The sequence below is a fragment of the Populus euphratica genome, unplaced genomic scaffold, assembly GCF_000495115.2.
Source record: "Populus euphratica unplaced genomic scaffold, PopEup_1.0 scaffold810.1, whole genome shotgun sequence".
NCBI lineage: Eukaryota > Viridiplantae > Streptophyta > Magnoliopsida > Malpighiales > Salicaceae > Populus > Populus euphratica.
In genome coordinates, this window is record NW_011500677.1 from 14426 (window position 1) to 34962 (window position 20537).

Below are 20537 nucleotides of genomic sequence, written 5' to 3' on the forward strand. Positions count from 1 at the left end.
CATGAGCAGAAGGTTGTAAAAAGAAATGGAGATAAGGCAATTAAGCATGACTTACAAGCAAAGTTGTCTCTCAAAAACAAATATGAGCAAGGGGAGACTTCAACAAGTGGATACACCACTCAAGGAAGAAGTCAATAAACACAAGGAGGATTTCAACGATTTTAAGATAGAGGTTCTTGGAATACAGGTTTTAGAGGAAGAGGTGTTAGAAACACCACTAGAGAAGGTCGAGGACAACAAGCATTCACTCCTAGAGGAAGAGGAGGTGGTTACAATAACCGTGACAAGAGAAATATTCAGTGTTATAATTGTAATTAATTTGGCCACTATAGCACTAAATGTCAAAAGAAAGCTCCACTGGAGATAAGTGAGCGAGTCAACTATGCAGAAGAGGATGTCAACAGTAGAGGAACAGTTGTATTATTTGTCCAATAAGGACTTGACAAGAATCAAGAGAATATTTGATATCTTGATTCTGGAGCCAGCAATCACATATGTGGTCAATGAGATTTATTTGGTGATCTAGATGAGACCATACAAGGTTTTGTCACCTTTGGAGATACGTCAAAAGTTTCATTTAAAGGTAAAGAAAACATCCCAATCAAGTTGAAGAATGACGATCATAGCTACATCGTCGATGTCTACTATGTCCCAACCATAAAGCAGAACTTGGTGAGCATAGGTCAACTTTTGGAGAGAGGCTATACACTTTACATGAAGAATTGTCATCTGACAATTACAGACTACAATGGGAGATTAATTGCCCATGTGAAAATATCCAAGAATAGGATATTTCTTTTAAACATCCAATATGATGCAGCAAAATGTTTGAATATCATCACCAATAGTGAAGAATGACTTTGGCACCTGAGGCTTGGACATCTGAATTTCGCAAGTCTGAAGATGCTAACAAGTAAGAAGATGGTCAAATGTATGCCCCACATTGATCATTCAGAAGAAGTCTGTGAGAGTTAAATTAAAAAAATTCTAGACTAACAATGAAAATAAATGGAAAAAAGTAAACATCAATCATGCAATAATGGAGTAAAATTAATAATTATTCCAAAATATTCAATTACTAATACTAAGGTAAATTCAACGTTAACAATTACAATTCAAAACATTATTCAATAATATGCCAATACAACAAAACAATAAATTCAAAAAAAAAAAACTCTAGACTAACAATCAAAATAAATGGAAAACATTAAACATAAATCATGCAATAATAGAGTAAAATTAATAATTATTCCAACATATTCAATTACTAATTCTAAGGTAAATTCAACATTAATAATAACAATTCAACAAATTATTCAATAATTATGTCAATACAACAATAAAATATATTCAATAAATTAAAAAAAACTATAAACTTTAAGAATGAAATATGCTTACCTTAATAATGTGTTGAATTCAAGACTTTATCTACATTACAAAAAATACACCAAAAATAAAAACATAAAAAAAATAAAAATAGCTAAAAAAACCCTTAAAATAAAATGAAATAGAAGAAACACATACCTTCTAATCTGATGAAGATTCACAAGAAACCTTGCTAGAAATTCTAGGTGAAAGCTTTGAAGAATTGAGAGGAAAAAAATCAAAATTTAAGGTGAAAAACAAAGGAGAAGAAAAAATGAACTGAAGAGGCGGTCGCTAGAACTTATAGGGCAGTTTTATCAACGGATTCACTGAAGGAAATAAAAAAATATTATTATTTAATTTATTCCATTGGTGAAGTGTAAAAAATCTATCGATAATTTTTGAATTTCGCACAAAAGTTTTAATTACCCTCTAGTTTTTTCAAAGTCTATCGGTAATACCATTGACAAGCTAATGTGGTCAGAGATGCATTTAATGCACCACCCTTGAGAATTCACACAGTCCATTAGTATTTTTGTCGGTAATATTGACCTGCCAACAACTTACCGATAGACCACAATCCATCGGTAATAAAGTCAGTTATTGTGGCATTTCAAGTAATTATTTTTGAATTCTGTGAAATGCCGACATATGTTAATTCGTTGGTATCAGTGTCGATGATTGTGGCATTTCATGTGATTATTTTTAAATTCTCTTTAAAATACCGACAAATGTTAATTCATCAGTATCGGTGTTGGTGATTGTGGCATTTCAAGTAATTATTTTTGAACTCTTTATGAAATGCCGACAGATTTAAATCCATCAATGTTAACGTCGGTGATTGTGGCATTTCATGTAATTATTTTTGAACTCTCTGTGAAAGGCCGACAGACGTGTATCCATCAGTATAGACTTGATAATTGTTGCATTGTACAAGAAAGTTTGTATTTATATTGCCTATTTACCTTCCTCAAAAAACTTAAATGATAAATTGTCCATTGCATTAAACAATAACAACAGTGCTTAAATAATAAATATTTTGTGTTACAAAATATGTAATACATAATCTAAATTACATGAAAAAAATAGTTTTACACAGGGCTTCATTTTGATAGATAGTCAGAATTTTCTTTTTCTTTGTCATTAATTGAATAATCATCACCATCATCGTAATCTTCAATATGGATATCATCTTCCTCATTGACATTTGTTTGTCTACTAGAACTCAAAATAACATTCAACTCCTCAGCATCAATATCAACAAGACTATCATCGAAAACATGAAAATTTAAATTTTCTTCCAATTCAATTGAAGGAGCTAGGGGTGAGCAAAAAAACCAAGAAACCAATTAAACCGAGAAAACCGGAAAAACAAATAACTGAAAAAACCAAACTGAAAAAAAAACTTATTAAACCGATTAAAATTTTGAAAAAACCGGCCGGTTTGGTTTTATAACCAAAAAACCAAAAAAACTAAACCGAACCGGAAAAAACCCGAGCCAAAACTGAGCCAAACTGAACAAAACCGAGAAAACCAAGCCAAACCAAAAAAACCGAGCCAAATCGGTTTGAACCGGTTTTTTCCCTAAAAAATGAATCGAATCGAACTGAAACCGATTGGTTTGACCCGGTTTTGGTTCGGTTTCGGTTTTTTTTTCAAAAAATTTTTTTCGGTTTGGTTATTTTTTTTTATAAAAACCGAACTAAACCGAAAATGATCACCCTAAAAGGAGCAACTCAATATGGTTCAACCAACTCACTAACTTGAAAGACTTCATCTTACAAACTTATGTCTTTGTTCTCATCTTGGACACTTATCACACCATCAACTGCATTATGTGCTTGGTGCCATGTCATGTGCTTAACAGTCCTTGATGATATGAATAACCTCTGCAATCTAGGTATAATCGGGAAGTATCTAAGATTTTTATATGCTACTAGAGTCTTTCCCCTACTAGTTTTGGGTTTGTAATGAGAATGCTCATGTGTCATGCACTCGGTTATCTCAACATTTTCAAGGTAGTATAATATGTAAAAGTTAAGGCACATGTCAATTTTTTGGTATCCTAAACCAAGGAGTTTTATCATGGACTTTGCAACGTAAAAGTTCTTTTTCAGCCTGTTCCTTTCAAGTAAAATGCTTCTCGCCCATTCAATAATTTTGTCATACCCGGCCTCACTCAACTCGTGATCTGACTTGATGGTGAACACCTATGCTACGATCGATAATTTACTACGGTTTGTATAGTCATCCTATAATAGTTCATCAGAATCTTTCAACAAATCAAAAAACCTAGTTGTATCTGTATCAGGTTCTTCTTTTATGATTGAACATTGACTGACATTACCTTGATTCATTCTCATTGCATCCATAACTATATTTATGTAAGGATTAGTGTTGTCATTTACCGCTTCATGCACGTTGCTAGCACTAAAAGTTGACCCAACCACCGTTTCTCTCATTCTCCTCTTACTAACAAATACTTCTCCATATGCATACCAACACTGGTAATTCTTCATAAACCTTTTGTGTAGAAGATGTATCATTACAACATCTGGATGCAAATACTTTTTATTTTGACACTTCCTGCATGGACACCTAATACCGCCTCCAGTAAAATTTCTGGGAATAGATGTTGCGAAATTAATAAAACCTTGAACCCCGTTACAATAATCCATCCTTTGCAATCCTTAGGGTGAATCTCGATACATCCATGAACAATCATCCATAACTTATATTGAACCTCTATAAAATTATGATGACAACATTTATTAATTAACTAGGTTAGGTAAATAAACTTGCAAAAATATTAATTTACCTCAAGATTATCCAATAAACCAATCACAACTTCTCATAAATATTAAATATTCATTATTATTTATCAATGTTCATACAAATTAATATATATAAATTTACAAAAATAACCACTCCACAATACCATTGATAAAACTTAAAATGAACCCATTAAGCAAGTTATTAATTATTTCAAAACAACACATGTAATTTAGTAATTCCATAAAGTTTTAACAATTTACAAACAAATACAATCTTACAAAATTTAAAACAAACCATAACAGGTATAAAATTATAAATTCATATACTACAAGTTTGTTTGAGAAATAACAATAAAACATGTACATCTACTAACAAAATATATATACTAAAAAAAAATTGACATTTAAATGTTAAAATTTTAAAAGAATGAATTACTTACAAAATTAATAAAATTCATCGGTAAATCAGAATATAGATGCTGTGACCACAAAACTTCAATAAATATAACTTGTTATGCTGAGATAAGGGAGATTTTTGTTTGGGGGAGGGGGGCTGGTTGTTTGCATATGAGAGAGTTGAGAATAGGAAGAAGAAAGAGAAATAGAGGAGGAGAGGGTCGACAGAGAGGACATATATTAACTTTTGCTAACGATTTCACAAAACGAAATAGTCTGTTGATGAGTTTGTTGGTTATTCTAACAAAAAAATCGACATGTCACTGTATGAATCTGTCATTTCAAATTCCTCGGTGATTCCATTGGTATTTTAAATAGTGAACCGGTCACATCGCTGTACGGGGTTGCTGTTTTGAATTCGTCGATAAAAATCAGCCCGCCAAAACCTTCATATCAGCGACTCGTTTTTTTTTTTAATTCTGAACTTTCTGTCAATAATTTTGGCCTCAAATTACCAATAAAAATATTTTTTTGGTAAATTCTTTGCTACTGACATTCTAGTAGTGTATTTTTTAAAAAAATATTTTTTTTTATGGAAAGTTAAGTTCTTTTACACTAGGTACCTAGAAGTTTTTTTTTTTAAAAAATATTTTTAATAATTACTAATAAGCTCCTTTCAATATATTTAATTGTTTGTTAAATTTATGGGTATTTTAATCAAATCAAATATTTCAAATCATAGTTTATGCTTTTATATATATAATTACAAGTAAATGAACAATTTTGTTTATAAAAAAACTTTGTAACTTTTTTTCTTAAATTGATGCAATACGTTTTTCCTACTGGTAATGGCAATATATAAATATATATGCAATTGACTAAGTAATTGATACAATACAATAAACTTTAATCCTATTGTTAATTTTGTATTTATACGATGTTTTCAAGTTTAATATGTAATAGGTTGCTGACTTTCTTTCATCTACTCGACTATCACGTTTATGGGAGCTACCTATCTCTGTCCAGTCATGAGGGGGTGTAGGTTATGCCAGAGTTTTTGAACAAGTGAAAGGAAGAGAAAGAAAGGCAGAGACGTTGCAAAGAAAGGGACGAAAAACTTTATTTTCCTGTCGGTGCGCGTGCGTGGGAAAAAAAGATACAGGGTGTCGTTGAAAACGACACCATTTTAAGCTCTATTCTTAATGAACAGTGCATTAAATAGTACTATATATTTATACAAAACCCGGTGTTTCATTTAAAGAAAAATAATGCCAGAAAATTTATTTTCAAATCAGTTTTTAAGTTTTTATTTATTTAATGAAATCCTTAATTAATTCTAAAAAAACAATTCAATTGTATCATTATCAAATACAAATGTCAATTTTGAAGTTTGCCATCTTATGTATTTTGGTTTTTAATTTTTAATTTATATATTTTAATTCTTAATTTATTAATAATTTTTTTTCAATTTCAACTTTTATATTAATACATATTTTCTAATTTGATCATTAATTTTTGAATTTTTTTAATTAAGTTTTTAATTAACCTTTAAATTTTAATATTTATATAATTTTAGATATTTTCAAATATTTTTTAGATAGTTTAAGTGTTTTTTTTCATCTCCAGCTCGTGTTTTCTTTTGCGATCTGTTGTTTTCACATTATACATTGACTACATGCATTTTATGTTTTATTCAGTCAATGTCATATCCTTCCATGTTGTTCGCCAGCTCAGAGATATACTGGAAAACGAATTTAAACTATTATTATTATATAAAAACCTTCGAGGAATTGTTTTTTTCAATGATGAAGCTAGCTTTCACTAGCTGCTTTTGGTGTGCCTATATATCAACGTAAGTAGGCAAATAAAATGTCAAGGACCATGTAAAGCATGATTCACATGTTTATAAACAGTAAGAGAACCTATAAAAAATCAAAGTCCTTTTAAATAGAAGTTAAAGTCTATCAAGAAAGGTAGAATCAAAGTCAAATCAAAATAAATAAAATCTCACCGGTTAAAACTTTCAAGCTAATATAAAAATGTTATATCCCTTCAAAGTAAGTTCACGATAAAGTATAAAAGGTTATAATATTTAATATGACTCTTAATTAGAGAATTTATATACCTAAAACATATATCATGAATTTGAATATTAATTAAAAAATTTAATAATCAAAATATTAGATATTGAATTTAAATCTTTTAAATTATAAGAAGGATAAAAATATATTGTTATTTCTAAACACCTAAAAACCTAATCTAAAAAGACGATAACGATACAATATACATGCAACACTGCCTCTTACTTTCTCTTTTTATGAAAGTTTATATTTATTAATACGGTGTATAATATTTTTTAATTAAAAATATATTAAAATAATATATTTTTTCAGATTTTTTAACACTAATATACCAAAATTATTATCAAAAAATTAAAAAATTAGTAATTTAATACTTTTCGAATAAAAAATAATTTTAAAAGCAATTTTTTTCTAAAAAAACAACTCCCGAAGTTTTTTTTGCCTCATGTATCAGGAAAAAAAAAATCTATTGAGTGAGAGAGGGCTAAAAAGAAGAGAGGGTCAGTAGATAACTTAGTCAAAATATTGTCGGCAAAACGTGCATGTCATGTAGTCATTTTCGGTGATAGGTGATTTTCACCTTTATATTTTTGGAGTAATTGCATATTTATGTTGACATTTATATTTATATATTTATATATTTATAGTCACTGTCGTATATATGCAGTTATGTTCATGACACCTAGATAATATTAAAAAAAATGGATTAACTTATTTTTTTTAAATTATATTATCATATTAATTGTCATAACTAAATTTTTGATTTTTTTATTTTTATTTATAAAAAAAATTTGATGAAAAATAATAAAAAAAAAGTAAATGAAGAATGAATTAAAATTTGAGTTAATGGCAACATGATTGGAAAGTTTAAATATTTAATTAGACTCTTGACTAGTTTTGTTAATTAAATCAAGGGTTTAATTGGAGAATTAATAAATTTTGAGACTTAATTGAGCTTGGGATTAAGTTAATTAATCAAATTAAAAGAAATTGAGGAATTAATGAGTTTGAGGACTTAATTAAATTTTGATTTAATTAATTAAAAGAATCAAGGGTTTAATTGAAGAAATACCAAAGTTTGGAGGTTATTTAGAGAAAATTGTTGGAAAATTAAAGTTCAAGGACTAAATTGAATAGTTTAGAAATTCAAGACTGTTGTATAAACAACGTATCAATTTAGGGATCTAATTGAAATTAACGGGGGAAAATTAAAAGAAATTTTAATTGATTAGGGGTCCAATTGCTGAATTTCCAAAGCCCAGGGGTCAAATTGAAAACTCCCGTTTCCAGCCAAAACACCGTCGTTGCCACGTCTTCTCCATCCCGAGTTAATAGGGGAGCTTCCGATTCAGTAAGGGAGCTGATAATCTGCAACAAACCCGATCTTGGATGAGATCTATTACCAATAATCTCGTTCAGGGATTCCATAACATAGTCCTGCAAAGACAGGACTGGTTGCAGGGCCAATTTCTCTATAAAAGGGAGGAGAAAACAGGGCGTGAAGAGGGGAAGGAACCGAAAAAACAAAAAAATCAACCCAGAAGGAGAGTGATTCATAGCACCTAACAACAAGAGGGAACCCAGAAAAAACAGCAATTAAACCACAAAAGAAAAGAGAACAAGAACGGAGAAAATCACCCAAGAATAGAGACGAAAACAGAGAGAATAAAAAAAAACAGAGTAGAAGTAGAATCCAAATATAGAGAGAAAGAGAGAACAAGAGGAGAGCACACAGTGAGGAGAATTATCCTCGAAATTGTTTTCAAACCTGCAAACAAAAGAAAAAACAGAATTCAGCCAAAGAACACCGGCAGGAGCCTTCTTCACCGTCGCCAGAAACCGAACAAGAACAGAGAAAATAACCGGCGCAGCAACCTTCTCCTCTATCACCATCAACAGAAAGCAGTCGAGCCCTTTCAACGTTGCAGCCTCCTTCGCAATCTCCAGAAACAGGTACGCCTGTTCGCTTTTGTAATTTGCTTCTGTGTTCAAATTATCATTTGAACACTGCAAAGGTAACTTAATTACCTTCACGCGTGCATCAGCTAGTTGCCTAGCCAGCCACTGGCTTGGCCTGGCTGGGCTCAGCCCAGTCACCAATGTATATGCTGGGCTGGATTTAGCTCAGCCCAGCCCAAGAAAAATAGAAAAAATAAAAAAACAAAATAAATAAAAAAATTCTGAATGTGTAAATAAAAAAACAAAAAAAATAATTTTTTATTTTTATTCATTAAAGCTAGAGTTAGAATAAAGATTCAAATTTTTTTTATTGAACTTTGTTTAATTTCACAAAAAAATAAAAGTAGGAAAAAAGAAAATAAAATAAAATTATAAGTTTATTCACTGACGCCAGGGTCAGGAATAAAAGTAATAATTTATTTTATTTTATTGTATTTCTCCTTTACTTAGTTACATAAAAATATATATGCATAAAATTTTTTATTTTGATTTTTTTTATTCATTGACGCTAGAGTCATGAATATAAAAAATACTGATTTAAAAATATTTTATTTTTACTTTTTTAAAAAAATAATAAACTGATTTTATTTTTTTATGCACTGATGTCAGAGTTAGAAATTAAAAAAAATGATGATTTAGATTTGTTTACTTTGATACCTACGTAATATTTACTAACGCCAGAGGTAGAAATATTCGTAGTTGAATATTCACTGACGCCAGAGTCAGGAATATTACACATAAACAATCATAGTATAAACAAAAAAAATATATTAGCAATTAATAATTTAAATTTATTTACTTTGATACCTACGTAATATTTACCAACGCCAGAGTTGGAAATATCCGTAGTTGAATATTCACTGGTGCCAGAGTCAGGAATATTACACACCAAACAATCATAGTATAAACCAACAAAAAAAATATATTAGCAATTAAGGATAAAGATCAGCAATGTAGTCTGCCTTATGTAGGACGTTTAAAGGGTGATAATATCTATCCTTTTACGTAACCAATCTCGGAACATAAAATCTCTGTTAACCAGTTAGGGTTCTTAGTAACCATAATATTAGGTGACAACTCCTTAAACAAAGAATATCCTCATTAAAGAACAGGATGCCAGAAATTTATTCTTTCACCAAGATTTAATAAATTTTTAAGGTCGTCGCGATGTCAGGTGCGACATTAATTAGTTTCATTCGCATATATGTTATATTGCCATCTATAAAAAAATAATTTTTTATAAGAAAATTATTATTATTAGATAAAAAACATGAATAATGTGTGGGATTATTCATGACCCAGGTTGGACAGCCTATCATTACTCCACTCGTAAAAGTTCAATGAATAATTTGGCTATTTTGTGCTATTTGAACATAAAGTTGGTAGTGAAGGTAATTAAGTCTATCTAGCAGATTATATATATATACTTGATAGTGCTGATCCGAGGGAAATCAGTGGACTCTCTCTGTATAGATATGGTCCCAAGCAGCGAGCCTCTTTCCAATAGATTGCAGCTCCTCCCTCTCTCTCACTCTCCCTCTCTAAGTCTCCTGCCTTGACTACCCTAATGGCCGAAAACTCATTAATATTTTAGTCTCTTCTCAGATTAGAGATAATTTTGTGTCAAATTTCTCGTCAAATCAAATTATGTTAAACAGAAATCTCACATAGATAAAGCTTTCAAGCTTATATGAAAATCTTGATTGATATAACTGTTAATTAGAGGATTTGTAAATCTAAAAAGCATATAAGAGAGATTTTACCATTTTTATATCCAAATTTTTATTCTTGTAATTTGATTCATCATTTTTAACGTATTTTTAATACACGAAATCTATGTATTAAACCGATGACAGAATCGTATTCTTTGGACACATTCATTTTATATCAAAGTCATTGTCATAAGCATTTATGTTAATCGCCAGCTCATTTATAGTGTTTTCTTTTGCGATCCGTCACTTTCACATTTATATATATTGACTGCATGCATGCATTTTATGTCTCATTCATTTAATTTTATAGTCAATGCCATATGCTTCGATGTAATTCTTTGCCAGCACAGAGATATATTGGGAAACAAATTTAACCTATGGGCACTCAAACTTATTTTTTTATTAATTAAACTTCTAATAAAATTAATTTTATTCTTTTAAAATATAATTAAGTCCTTATACTTGATTAAATCCTTTAATTGAACTCAAATTAATTTTTAAATATAATTAAACTTTAATTTGGGCCATAATTAAATTAAATTAGCCTATTAAAAATTTAATTATGCTCTTGGAGTTAATTTCTATATAGATTCGTTCAATAATCATTTAATTTGACTTTAAATCTATATTATTTTTTTAGTTTTAAGTATAATGGGGTACAATTAAGTTTTGAATTTCATTTAAAATTATAGCTTGATTTTCCCATATGATTGAAATCCTTATCGGGCCTATTTTATCTGCGTTGCCCGTCTTTATTTTATTTTTAAATTTTTATCTAAAAAAATTAAATTCGAGAAATAATCTAAAAATAGATTATAAAATTAATAAATGTAAATATATAAAAGTGAAAGTGACCTATTCGTTTACTGATGACTAGAGCTGACGATTTACTGATGACGTAGAAGAAAACTCATGACATACACGTTTTCCTACCACTATATAATCTAGAGGTCGCGCAACCATTAGGGTAGTCAAGGCAGGAGACTTAGAGAGACAGAGAAAGAGAGAGAGAGGAGCTGCAATCTATAGGAAAGAGGCTCGCTGCTTGGGACCATATCTCTACAGAGAGTGTCCACTGATCTCCCTCAGGTCAGCACCATCTAGTTTTGTTCTTTGAAAATTTACGTACGATGTTTTGGATTTGGTTTAAGCTATTCAGACATCAGATGGTTTAATATATGTATAAGCATTCTATCCATAAAGTTTACCTTTTCCCTATGAAGGGGCATGGTGTTTGTAGTTCCTTTTTTGTTTTTCATTCTTTTTAAAGAACTAAACTAGGTCCGGTCTGGTTTTTTAACACAATTTAAGCAATTGCATATATAGGAAGATTGTTAACGAGTCAGAAGAAGACAAGTAGAGAAGGAGAAAGTGTGTTATAGTGAAAGAGATCGATAGGTAAAGAGGGAGCTGAAAGTTGAGTTATATGTTGCATAGAAAGGTTACCAGTAGACTGTAAAATGAAAATAAAACTTGAACTCTAGCTCATTATTGTGAAAATCATTGAAAAATTATCTGATTTTTTTGAGTCAATATATATATAATGTGTAAAATCAGGTTAAAAACTTAAAATTAGTCAAACTCAATTAAAATCGGTCAAATTCAATAAAATCAGACCGATTTCATGAGTTTGACCTTTTCTCCTCCTCTAGTACTACTAGTACTGAGGCAGGGTTGCTATTTGTAACCCCAACTTCCCTTTTCGATTAAGCCCGAGTGGAATCAACTTGCCTTGTTTGATGATCAACTACTACTATGGATCCATTTGGTTTCTCATTTTTTGCTGTTGACCTAGAGCTAGGCATTTTCTATCAATATTTCTGGTGTTGGAGAAGATCTCTTTCCTACAGAAGATATAGAAACAACCTTGCCACTGCCACCTATATTTTTTTGATGGTGATCCATTACCAGCACCCCGATCGCATTTCTAGATTCATGGTCATGGTCATGGCCACCACAAAAAAAAAAAAACAAGAAGAAAGAAATGCAAACTTGCTAACGAGAAATGTTTTGGTTTGGTTATGAGATACAAACAAACAAAAATGGGGTTTTTTTTTTTCTAGACTAGAAGTGAATATGGATCAACCGTAGAAAAGGGGAGAGCATATAATTTAATACCCACCTAAAATAAGAAAAAGAAAGAAAAGCATATAACCTTATTAGTCATTAATAGAAACACTATCAATAAATCATTGTGTTCTAAGAACCAAAAAAAAAAAAGAAGATTATAAAACTCATCTCACAAATATCACCAATACCAAGTTAAGATTAAAGTTAAACAAATATCACCAAGACCAAGTTAAGATTAAAGTTAAGATAAAGGCAATGAAAATGTATTTAGCTTACATGACACATCGACAAATTATTTATTTTAAGTTTGTTAATTTTTATTTAATGAAATTTTTATGGATATAATTGTATTATATTGTATTTTTAAGTTATTTAAATCATTTATGAATTTTTATTTGAATTATGTATTTTAAAATGTTTGGATATTTGTATTATTTATTTAATTTTTATTTTAATTATGTTATATTATTATTTACTTCTTAACTAGAATTATCAATATATAATTAGTTAAAATATTTCACTTGTGATTTTATAATTTTACAATTTAAATTTATATTGTATATTTTATATGATATCAAAAAGTTGTTTTTGACAACCTTACTCACAATGGTGTAACTTGAATATTTTTAAAATTCAAAGTTAAAGCCTCGAAAAAGCAAAAACAATAACTAAGGGTTAGCCGAAACAAATACAATATATATATAAAAAAAAAAACAACATGAACCAAGCAAAAAAGAAACCCTTTTTTTTGTTATTTTTCTCCAACATTAGTTTTTTTATATATAATAATTGAGAAAAAATATTAATAAAATTTAACCAAATAACAAACTAACTAAAAGAAAAGCTTCCTGGTTTTTCCAACACCAGTTTACCAACAACAGGCACACCATAAAGAATTTATTTGCAAGTTCTCCGAAAACAACTTCAGTTACTTCGACAAAACATGTCTCTGACTTTCCTGTGCATAGTAGTAGTCATTTCAAGGAGCAGCTACAACACCCAAGAGATTTATAAAAAGCGAACTACATAAGTTGTCTTTCCTTTCAAACCATTATTTATTAATTTCCTCTCTCTTATTATTACACCTAATATTGGTTCCACCAACATGGATCATCCATTTCCTTTTCAATTATATCAATTTAAGACTTATATATCGTATTCCATTACCCAAATTCTACACCCTTAAACCAATCATCCATAAAAAGAAATTGGATAACGTAACTTATTAGTTGATTAGGTCATGACTTTTAACATATGTTCCTTCTAGATCATGATTTTTTTTTAATAATGATTCGATAATTTTATTGAAAAGTAGTTATTAACCATTTAGTAAAGGATTAAACAACTGGTAATAAAAGTTATTGCAGAAGAAACAATATAAAGGAAAACAAAAATTTGGAGAAGGAGAAAGTGCGGGATTTAAAAATCTGAAAATTAATTACTTTGCATACAAACAAATTATATTAAATTTTTACATAAATTCACGTGTTAAATGATAATTACCAAATCGATTGAGCGTGCATTTTCAAAAGGAGTAATTATTACAGTTCATATGAAATTTTCTTTTGATTTTCTTATAGCATTGCTCTAAAAATTTACATGGACACATACAGTCATGTAATTGTATGGAAAAAAGTGCTTTAATTTTGTGAAATAACATAGAAATTTCTATGTTAGTTTGGTAAAATATGTCTCAAAAACTGCCTTATTCTATGGGGAACAAACTAAAAATTAAACTATATATATATACCTTCCATTCATTCCTGGTTTGTTTCACCGAATTTGCAGCCTGGAAAAGGATAAATTTAGTGCAAAAAGCGATATTGAACGGGCAAGAGCATCAAAAATGGAAGAGGATAAGCCAAGTTCTTCAAATAAGGGTAAAGATATTGACGTGGGAAGTGCTTCAGAAACTAAGATGATTGGAAAACTTTATGCACAGCTGGAAATTGATGTGGGAAGTGCTTCAGAAAATAAGATTTTTGCACAGCTGGATATGGATGTGGGAAGTGCTTCAGAAAATAAGGTGACTGGAGAATTTTTTGAAAATCTGGATAAAAAGTTGAAAGGGTTGCCCTCTCAACAGGACTGTTTTGAGTGCTGTATCTACAGGGTGTCCAAACGGGTTCAAAGCGTACATTGGCAAGCCTACTATCCACTACTGATTTCAATAGGTCCTCTTCACCGCAAAAATAAAAAACTTCAGGCCATGGAAAACGAGAAATTGAGATATTACAAAGAGTTTACTGAACGGATTGGGATGGATATGGAGAAAATAAGAGATATTATAAGGAGCATTCAGAATCAAGAAGAGCGACTCCGAGACTGTTGGATATGGAGAAAATAAGAGATATTATAAGGAGCATTCAGAATCAAGAAGAGCGTCTCCGAGACTGTTATTCAGAGGAATTCAAACTAGCGAAGAAAAGTGATTTCATAGAGATGGTCATGCTGGATGCTGTCTTCATCATTGAGTTTATGAAGGAATATTCGAAAAATGATGAAGGTCCTAACAGGTTCGAGCCTAGGACGATATTGGACATACGAGAAGACTTGATACTACTTGAAAACCAGCTACCTTTCTTCATTATTCAGAAAATATATGACAAGTACAATCGTGCTCGCCAAGATCCAACAGCCATTCCTTTTTTCGATCTTGTTACCTCTCATTCTAAAAATTACACGTTCTTAAAAAACATAGAAACCAACCTGAGTGTAAAGAAAAGCAGACATTTCACTGATTTACTAAGAAATTTTATGTTGAATGGAGCCAGGCAGCCGAATGGAGCCAGGAAGCTGAATGGATCCAGTAATCCTATCATGCTGAGGCATAATGCTGTCAAGCTTCGCGCGGCAGGAGTCGAGTTTGAGGTCGCCGAAGACAAATGTTTGCTTAACATAACATTTGAGAAAGGAGTGTTGAAAATACCACTCTTGGAAGTTGATTACCACTTCGAACGTGCTGTACGAAATATCATGGCCTTGGAGCAGTGCTTGTACCAGAATGAAGCTTACGTATGCAGTTACATTAAGTTTATGGACCATCTTATCGACAGTGCAGAAGACGTGGGTTTGCTAGTCGGAAAGAAAATCATTACCCACAGGCTAGGTAACGATGCCGCAGTTTCAGTTATGATTAACAAGCTTTGCGAAAACATTAGTGACCCTTATACTTATTATGATGATATATGTGAAAAGATGAATGACCACTGTGATAGCCTCCTTAACCGTATGAAGGCAACCTTGGAACTTGTATATTTCCCCCATGTTTGGAGAGGTACGGGAACTATTGCAGCTGCTGTCCTGCTGATGCTCACTTTGATACAGACTATAACTTCCGTAAAGTCGGTATTCTAGGATTTTATCTTGTTTAGTTTTATTATCCCTTCGTAATGCTGGATTGGATTATTATTGTTAAAATTGCAGTTAAACTTTGGGTTTCTGTAGTTCTGAACTAATAATATTGTATCAATTTCTTGTTGTGTTGTCCTAAAATTGAGTTTGTACTTGTGACCTATGTGATGTCCTTTCCCCCTCAATATTTTCATCATCTTCTGATTAAATGAAGCTGGAAAATTAAAGCATGATCTCCTTTTCAAGATCCCCAGTTTTTTTTTTTTCTGTTTCTTTCTTGCTTGCCACAACTATTAGAAAATGTTGCCTGCCATTATACAATTTCTTGCTTTAATTAATTTTAACATTAGACTGAGTTAATTTGGGAATGCTATGCACCAGAATTTAGTAACAAATTGCGGATGATTTGTTGTTTTCATAAATTGGGGCATTCATACAAGATTGCCACAAATGTTTTGCATTGTATTGATGTCCATTTATGAATTCGTAATACTAGAACAGTGACATGAATGCAATTGAAGTTTCTATAGATTCATGTAATTGTGAAAGATGTAATGTTTTTTAATTATCGGATTGTACAAAAATCAACTAAAACGTAACTTTCCTCTCTAAGATTATGCAAAAAAACCCCTTCCTGATCATAGAACTTTAGAATATCTCTATTTTCTAATATCGTTGTAACATACCCTACGTGGTTATATTCCTCTGCTGATCATAAAACAGCAGAAGATCTCCATTTTCTAATAAAGAAATTTAACCTCGTTGATCCCGTTGAACGGAACACAATTGGAGTACCTTCTGGTGGATGGGTGGCGATAAGATTTCGCGCCGATAATCCAGGTAATTGCTGTTTAATGTTTTCGTTTGGAAGTCCACAGAGCTTGGCATTTTCAAGGTTGTTTAATTTCATGCTCTGATTTTCTTCTTCGCATCTCTTGTAGGAGTTTGGTTCATGCATTGCCATCTAGAGGTGCACACCACATGGGGACTTAAGATGGCGTTCTTGGTAGACAATGGCAAAGGCCCAAAGGAGTCTCTTCTACCGCCGCCAAGCGACCTTCCAAAATGTTGAAATCAGATCAAGAACGACACTAACTTGAGGGATAGAAGCTATACTTTATTAGGAAACTTGGTCCCGGTGGAAACATTCTTTGCTCGAAGAGAGCAGAGTGTGTATATATATAATTTGAGGGTTTAAGATCCGATTTGTTTCTTGAGTGAATTGGGAGATTTGCTCAAGCGAGTTTGAATTAAATTTTGTGAGCGGTATAGCTGTTTCAATTCAAATGTTATTTTTTCTTGAATAAATATATCTATTGAAGATTTGATCACAAAGCCATTCATGATCAATAAAACTTGTATGTTCTACATATGTTCATGTGTCGGGTCGGATGAGACCTAGATCAGGCCCGATTAATTTTTCTAAGCTATATTGACCCGAGTCTAGCCAGAATCGGTACTTGGGCTTTCAAGCCCTTCAAGAAATAAAAAAATGAAGGCAAATAATAAATGCTAGTGTTCGATTAGAACTAGTCTTTCCATTTTTCGACAAGTATCAAAATTGTTAAAGACTAAGGAAGCAAAGTTTTAGCACAGCGAAACAAATATTTACATAACACAGCAATGATCAGAATTTTTAGCAATGATTGCATTTCTTAGACCCAAAAGCTGTATGTTTTTAAATACTTTTGATATGGTAATGTTAAAAATTATTATTTTAATATATTTTAAAATAAAAATATTTTTAAAAATAATTTTTATCAAATTCTCATATAAATAGTAGGTGAAAAGAGAAAGAGAAGGGAAAAATATAAACTGAAGCATGGAGTGACTGGTAACTTAATTTTGTACTTTATTAAAATTAATTAATTAATTATGGTTGTAACTATATATTTACTCTTTGTTTTTAAAACCATTTATAACTTAATATTTTTCATTGAGTTTATGTTGTTTTTCTAATTTATTTATTTTTTGTTTAAAAAACAGAAAAAAAGAAAAAGATAAATTAAGAAGATTGATAAAATAAAAGATACATTCATATTTTTTTTCCAATATGCTATAGCTAAAACTAGTTAGGAAAATAGTGTTGGTGCAGATATATTAATACTGTTCACCAGAACATTCTAATGACGTCTTTGTCTTTTCCATCAAAAAAACTTATAAGTAGGTACCTGAGACATCAAAGTCTTTTGATAAGACATATGAATCATTTTCAAATTTACTTCAGGCAATTATATTTTTTTTATTTAAAAAATATAGTAAAATTTCTGAAATATTCTTAAAAGTAAAAATTTCAATATTGGCATTCAGGGACAATTTTGTACTTTTAAAATGGATTTTTTTGTTATTATTATGTAAGATGAGGGCAATTTTGTATTTGGACAAATATATATAAAAAAATAAAAAGTATAGTGAAACAATTAAAAGGATTTTTCCAAAGATTTGTTTTTCATTATTAACGTGTATAATTATAGATGATTTGATATTTACATAAAAAAAATTAAATATATATATGACATTATAAGGGATGCGGGAGGTGCCAACACATTATGGGTGCTGTGTGTGATACTTTTTATTGTTCAAAAATATCCTTTTATCTTATTATTGGAAGTACTATCGTGTTTTGTTTTTTGTTGGTATGATGCATATCTTTGATGGTGATTTAATTTGTTGTCAATAGATTTTTTTATTCTCTTTTTCTTTTTTTCTTTCCTTCCTAATAAATTATAATTTGCTTTTTTTATTGTTGGTGTTTCAACTTCAGTCATTATTTTTTTTTTTTTTTCAGGTTATTGTATAGAAATTTTATTTGTTTTTAATTTTATTTTTCAATTACAATTTACTAAATATCATATTCTTTAATTTAATTCTTATTTTTTTTATTTATAATTTTTGTATAGCTTTAAAAAATAAGGTGTACCTTGTAAAAATTGGAACTCTACTACTGCCTCTCGTGTGCCCATGTAAAATAAAGAAACCGCTAACTTTTGAATCATAATGAAACATGGGAACCTTGCCAATTAATAACTCTAATTATGTCGCCTGTAATGTCATTGTAGAATAAAAAGGCTACTTTATAGAAAATTTATAAGTGAGAAGGAAAGATATTAATCCTAAATTAACAAGAAAAATAATGCAATTCCGGCATAGTACTTTCTAGTTTTTATCTCAAAGTCTTCCCAAACTTTGATTGATATTCAATTTTAACCCTATAAAAATAAGATTTGTGAAATCTTTTGATAAAATATCAATTTAATTCAATATTCAGATTGAAAATTACACTTGTTAGCATAAAACTGTATATAAAAAAGAAAAAAAAATTCTCCTTCCTTATTCTCATTAACAATGCTATACCTCAGCCAAACATTACACTCATCCTCTCAAATTGTTATCTCATGGCCCTAACAAAACATAAAAATTCTCTTTCTCCTACTCATTATCAAATTTAAAGTTATACATTAGCAATAAAAAATAATTATTATCATTTATTCTATTACATGTTTACACTCAATAATCAATGGGTTGTTGTTATTCATCCAATAGCTTCAATTTTTTGGTTTAAGGTATCTTCAATCCGATTCTATCCTTTTGGGTTGTATTTTTTCTTATTTATGAGTTCACATTACAAGAAACTATTTTATAATAAATTCAAATTTAGACCAAATTACGTCATGTTGACATGCACTTGTGTATGAGTTTAAGTTCAAAACTCACTTTGCTTATGTCATTTTCCATCTAAACAATTAGGTTCCTTTTGGTCTCAATATTAGTTTTTAGAGGGCTTTGTGTTTCACTAAAATATGTGAATTAATAGTTATTTGAGAATAATTTTTGGTTTATCTGCAATTTATTTAAATCATATTAGTTGTTTATGTTAAAGAGTTTTTGTTGGAGATTAAATTCCAACGAAGTTTTAACCCCAAAAATAAATGGATTTACTTTTAATTTGGTTTCAAATATTTTCATTAACCATGTTTTTAGACAAAATTTGTAACAAAATATTCCACTAACAAAGCATAATGTTTTTGTTACAATATTAATGTCAGTAAAAATGAGTAATGGATGTTGATGTATTTAGATATAACTAATTTATCTCCTACACTATTGTGGGTTGGATGAATTTTTTTTGAAATATAAAAAAATAATATATAAATTATATAATTTTTTTTGGCATTATCATTAAACTAAGTATACTGGTTCAAACTTGACAACTCTCAACATGAAAATTTATTTAGCTTAAATTTTAAATTAAATCATATGAAAGTTGTTATTATATAATCTTGTTTATCGGATAAGTGCAAAGAAAAAAAAATGTTAAGTTAAACCTTATTCACTAGTCAAACCCTTGGCAGAAATTATAGGCTCTACTAAGTCAAATTATTTTTTATTTTATTTTATTATATAATAAAAAATATAAAATTTGATTTATAATCAATCTTATATTAAAAAAATTAAAAAAAACCTCACAATAAAAAAAATATAAAAAATATTCAAATAATGTGTTACGGTAAAGCTGAACATGTGGGCTTGGGGAGGGGCTCGTAGTCATGGCCCATACACCTCTTTTTTATTTGAAAAAAAAAGAAGAAAAACAACCTCTCATCTATTGTTTGAAAGAATATATTAATGTAAGAAGGAATCAAACCCACTGTCACGACCCGAATCCCGGGTTCATGACCGGCAACGCAGGAGTAGTGTCGAAAGGACACCCCACCTACGCTAAGCCTCAAAACAGACATATCAAAAGAGCAAGATATTCAAAAATACGCAGCATTTCATGATCTTGAGAAATATTATATTACTCAAAGCTGATGAAATCAAAGGA

At 30.0% G+C, this 20537-nt stretch overlaps 1 protein-coding gene and 1 long non-coding RNA gene across 2 annotated transcripts; both read left to right on the top strand.

The window, feature by feature from the left end:
* The first annotated feature begins 854 nt into the window (after positions 1–854).
* On the top strand, positions 855–15715 carry LOC105115942 (UPF0481 protein At3g47200-like). Its single transcript, XM_011013029.1, has 4 exons — positions 855–913; positions 14147–14384; positions 14471–14532; positions 14641–15715. Exons 1-4 carry the CDS (start codon positions 855–857, stop codon positions 15713–15715), a joined length of 1434 nt encoding a protein of 477 aa, XP_011011331.1.
* A 749-nt stretch (positions 15716–16464) lies between these two features.
* On the top strand, positions 16465–17080 carry LOC105115936 (uncharacterized). The gene is made up of 2 exons (XR_840447.1): positions 16465–16552; positions 16654–17080. It is a non-coding gene; the product is annotated as an uncharacterized LOC105115936 (long non-coding RNA).
* Positions 17081–20537: the final 3457 nt, after the last annotated feature.

Bases quoted from the DNA above. Each gene is read 5' to 3' on its own strand.
- LOC105115942 (XM_011013029.1), top strand. From the start codon at position 855: ATGACTTTGGCACCTGAGGCTTGGACATCTGAATTTCGCAAGTCTGAA. The intron at 914-14,146 runs GTAAGAAGATGG...CCGAATTTGCAG, and splicing joins AAGTCTGAAGATGCTAACAA to CCTGGAAAAGGATAAATTTA. The intron at 14,533-14,640 runs GTCCTCTTCACC...AGAAAATAAGAG, and splicing joins TCCACTACTGATTTCAATAG to ATATTATAAGGAGCATTCAG.